Raw genomic sequence first — 3,497 nt, 5'->3', positions numbered from 1 at the left:
AACTTTGACTTAGGGTAAGCTCTCTTTAAGGTTCTTCCTTTGTGGGCATGGCAAGCTTTGTGATTTTGCCTTCAATCTTTGTGATATTCCCATGCTTTGTGCTATTGCGTTTGATATTTTCGCATGCTTTGTGCTCTTGCATTTGATCTTTGTGTTTTTCTCATGCTTTGTGCTCTTGCGTTTGAACTTTGTGATTTTCTCATGCTTTGTGCTCTTGCATTTGATCTTTGTGATTTTCGCATGCTTTGTGTTCTTGCGTTTAATCTTTGTGATTTTCGCATACTTTGTGCTCTGCCCTTGGTTTTTGTGACACGAGTTTACCTTGGGTATTCTCTTTGTTTCCTTGGTGGTAATAAATTGGTGATGATGTGTCTTATGATTCTGTGATTTTGTTTTGCAGTGTTTTGGGCCAAAGGTGGAGATTGTTGGGTATTAGTTGGTCCAACATTGTGGCCCAATCTCGAATAACACACTTACTGGACTTGACCTAATAATATAAATATATACTACTCTCTTGGTGGAGACAGACATCAATCTCTTTTGTGGTATTTGGAGCCTTGTATGGTTTAAAACAATCTCCTAGGCAATGAAATATCAAGTTCTATAAGTGTATGCAATCTTTGATGTTTAAAAGAAGGTCTTCTAATCATTGCCTCAAGAATATAGACTCTATGCGTGTATTTCTTTTATTGTATGTGGATGACATTTTTATTGTTAGCCCATGTCCGAAGTCTGTTATGCATGTGCAAAAATTGATTTGTGAAAATTTTGACATGAAAGACTTGGGTGAAAGTAAAAAGATTTTGGGCATGAATATCATTAGAAATATAACAAAATTTTCTCTTGTGTTGAATCAAAGTGCATATGTTGCAAAAATTTTGAGTAAATTTTCTATGTCTGATGCTAAATTTGTGAATGTGCCTCTTGCTTTCCACTTTGTGTTAAATAAGAATCAGTATCCTAAGACTGAAACTGAAATAACTGAAATGAAGAATGTGCCTTATTCCAATGCTATAGGGGCTGTTATGTATCTCATGATTAGTATTATGCCTGATGTTGCATATACAGTTAGTTGCTTGAGTAGTTTTATGTATAACCCTCGTATTCCTCATTGGAATGTTTTGAAATGGCTTTTGAGATATCTAAAACCACTATTGATGTTGGCTTGACTTTCTCTAAGTGTTTTGTAGGTACTAAGTTGGTTGGTTATGTGGATTCCAATTATGCTAATGATAGGGATAATAGAAAGTCTATTACTTCCTGTGTGTTTACTTTGTGTGGCTCTTGCATAAGTTGGAAGTCTCAACTTCAGCCCATTGTTGCTTTATCTACTACAGAATCTGAGTATATAGTTGTCACTGAAACTTTTAAGGAAGCAATTTGGCTTATGGCTGTTTTGTCTGAAATTGGTTTTCTTGACAATAATGTGGTTGTGTTTTCTGATAGTAAATCTTCTATTCAACTCTGTAAAAATCATATTTTTCATGATAGAACTAAACACATTAATGTTAGGTTTTATTATATTCGTGATATTGTTGAAAAGGGCATTGTTAAGTAAAAGAAAATTCCTTTAAAATTTAATCCTGCTGATATGGGTACTAAGTGTTACCGACTGAAAAAATTATTTCATGTCAACGGATTTTAAACTTTGACTTAGGGAAAGCTCTCTTTAAGGTTCGTCCTTTGTGGGCATGGCAAGCTTTATGATTTTGCCTTCAATCTTTGTGATTTTCCCATGCTTTGTGCTCTTGCGTTTGATCTTTGTGATTTTCGCATGCTTTGTGCTCTTGCATTTGATCTTTGTGATTTTCGCATGCTTTGTGCTCTTGCGTTTGAACTTTGTGATTTTCCCATGCTTTGTGCTCTTGCATTTGATCTTTGTGATTTTCGCATGCTTTGTGCTCTTGTGTTTAATCTTTGTGATTTTCGCATACTTTGTGCTTTGTGCTCTTGCGTTTAATCGCATGATATTTCGTGAGATTTTATGTCAACTTTAATTTATTTTATATATTTTATTTAAGTTAATCTAAAATAAATTCGAATTTTAACATAAAAGTCATCTTAATCGAATCGAATATATTACCAACTTTATTCGACTATCATATACTATATTTTAATGTTATATTAGAGTTATATTAATAACTAATAGTCATCTCAACACATTATATATCATTTTGAGACATGTTTTCTCATTTTGGGATATTCTAAGAAAATCGGTTATTATATTTATATTCCGAACGTTTTAACATTACTATGAGTATTCTTAATATATTTCATGATATTTTGTGAGATTTTATGTCAACTTTCATTTATTTTATATATTTCATTCAAGTTAATCTAAAATAAATTTGGTTTTGTAATATAAAAGCCATCACAATCTAATCGAAATTATTACAAATTTTATTCGACTATCATATACTATATTTTATTATTTTATGTTAGGTTAGAGTTATATTAATAATTAATAGTCATATCAACACATTATATATCATTTTGAGACATGTTTTCACATTTTGGGATATTCTAAAAAAATCTAAAAAAATCGGTTATTATATTTTTAATAAGAACTTTTTAAAAGTTTAAAAAATAATCTCATCGTATTTAAAATTACTATGAGTATTCTTTATATATTTCATGATATTTCGTGAGATTTTATGTCAACTTTTATTTATTTTATATATTTTATTCAAGTTAATCTAAAATAAATTCGAATTTGTAACATAAAAGTCATCTTAATATAATCGAATATATTGCAAACTTTATTCGACTATCATATACTATATTTTATTATTTTATGTTAGGTTAGAGTTATATTAATAACTAAAAGTCATTTCAACACATTATATATCATTTTGAGACATGTTTTCTCATTTTGGGATATTCTAAGAAAATCTAAAAAAATCGGTTATTACATTTATAATCAGAACGTTTTAAGAGTTTAAAAAATAATCTTATCGTATTTAAAATTACTATGAGTATTCTTAATATATTTCATTAAATTTCGTGAGATTTTATGTCAACTTTCATTTATTTTATATATTTCATTCAAGTTAATCTAAAATAAATTTGGTTTTGTAATATAAAAGTCATCACAATACAATCGAAATTATTATAAACTTTATTTGACTATCATACATTATATTTTATTATTTTATGTTAAGTTATAGTTATATTAATAATTAATAGTCATCTCAACACTTTATATATCATTTTGAGACATGTTTTCACATTTTGGGATATTCTAAGAAAATTTAAAAACATCGGTTATTATATTTTTATTCAGAACTTTTTAAGAGTTTAAAAAATAATCTCATCGTATTTAAAATTAATATGAGTATTCTTAATATATTTCATGATATTTAGTGAGATTTTATGTCAACTTTTATTTATTTTATATATTTTATTCAAGTTAATCTAAAATAAATTCGAATTTGTAACATAAAAGTCATCTTAATCTAATGGTAAAAGTTTCTTAAACTAAAAATAAATAAAAATAA

At 27.9% G+C, this 3,497-nt stretch overlaps 1 protein-coding gene across 1 annotated transcript; it reads left to right on the top strand.

Annotated features, from left to right (window-relative positions):
* The first annotated feature begins 893 nt into the window (after positions 1-893).
* LOC124930407 (secreted RxLR effector protein 161-like) lies at positions 894-1,707 on the top strand. Its single transcript, XM_047470752.1, has 3 exons — positions 894-1,101; positions 1,191-1,466; positions 1,658-1,707. Exons 1-3 carry the CDS (start codon positions 894-896, stop codon positions 1,705-1,707), a joined length of 534 nt encoding a protein of 177 aa, XP_047326708.1.
* The last annotated feature ends 1,790 nt before the right edge of the window (positions 1,708-3,497 follow it).

The sequence above is a fragment of the Impatiens glandulifera genome, chromosome 3 (genome assembly GCF_907164915.1).
Source record: "Impatiens glandulifera chromosome 3, dImpGla2.1, whole genome shotgun sequence".
Classification (NCBI taxonomy): Eukaryota; Viridiplantae; Streptophyta; class Magnoliopsida; order Ericales; family Balsaminaceae; genus Impatiens; species Impatiens glandulifera.
The sequence above is the reverse complement of the archived record's forward strand: the minus strand, read 5'-3'. Positions and strand labels throughout refer to the sequence as shown.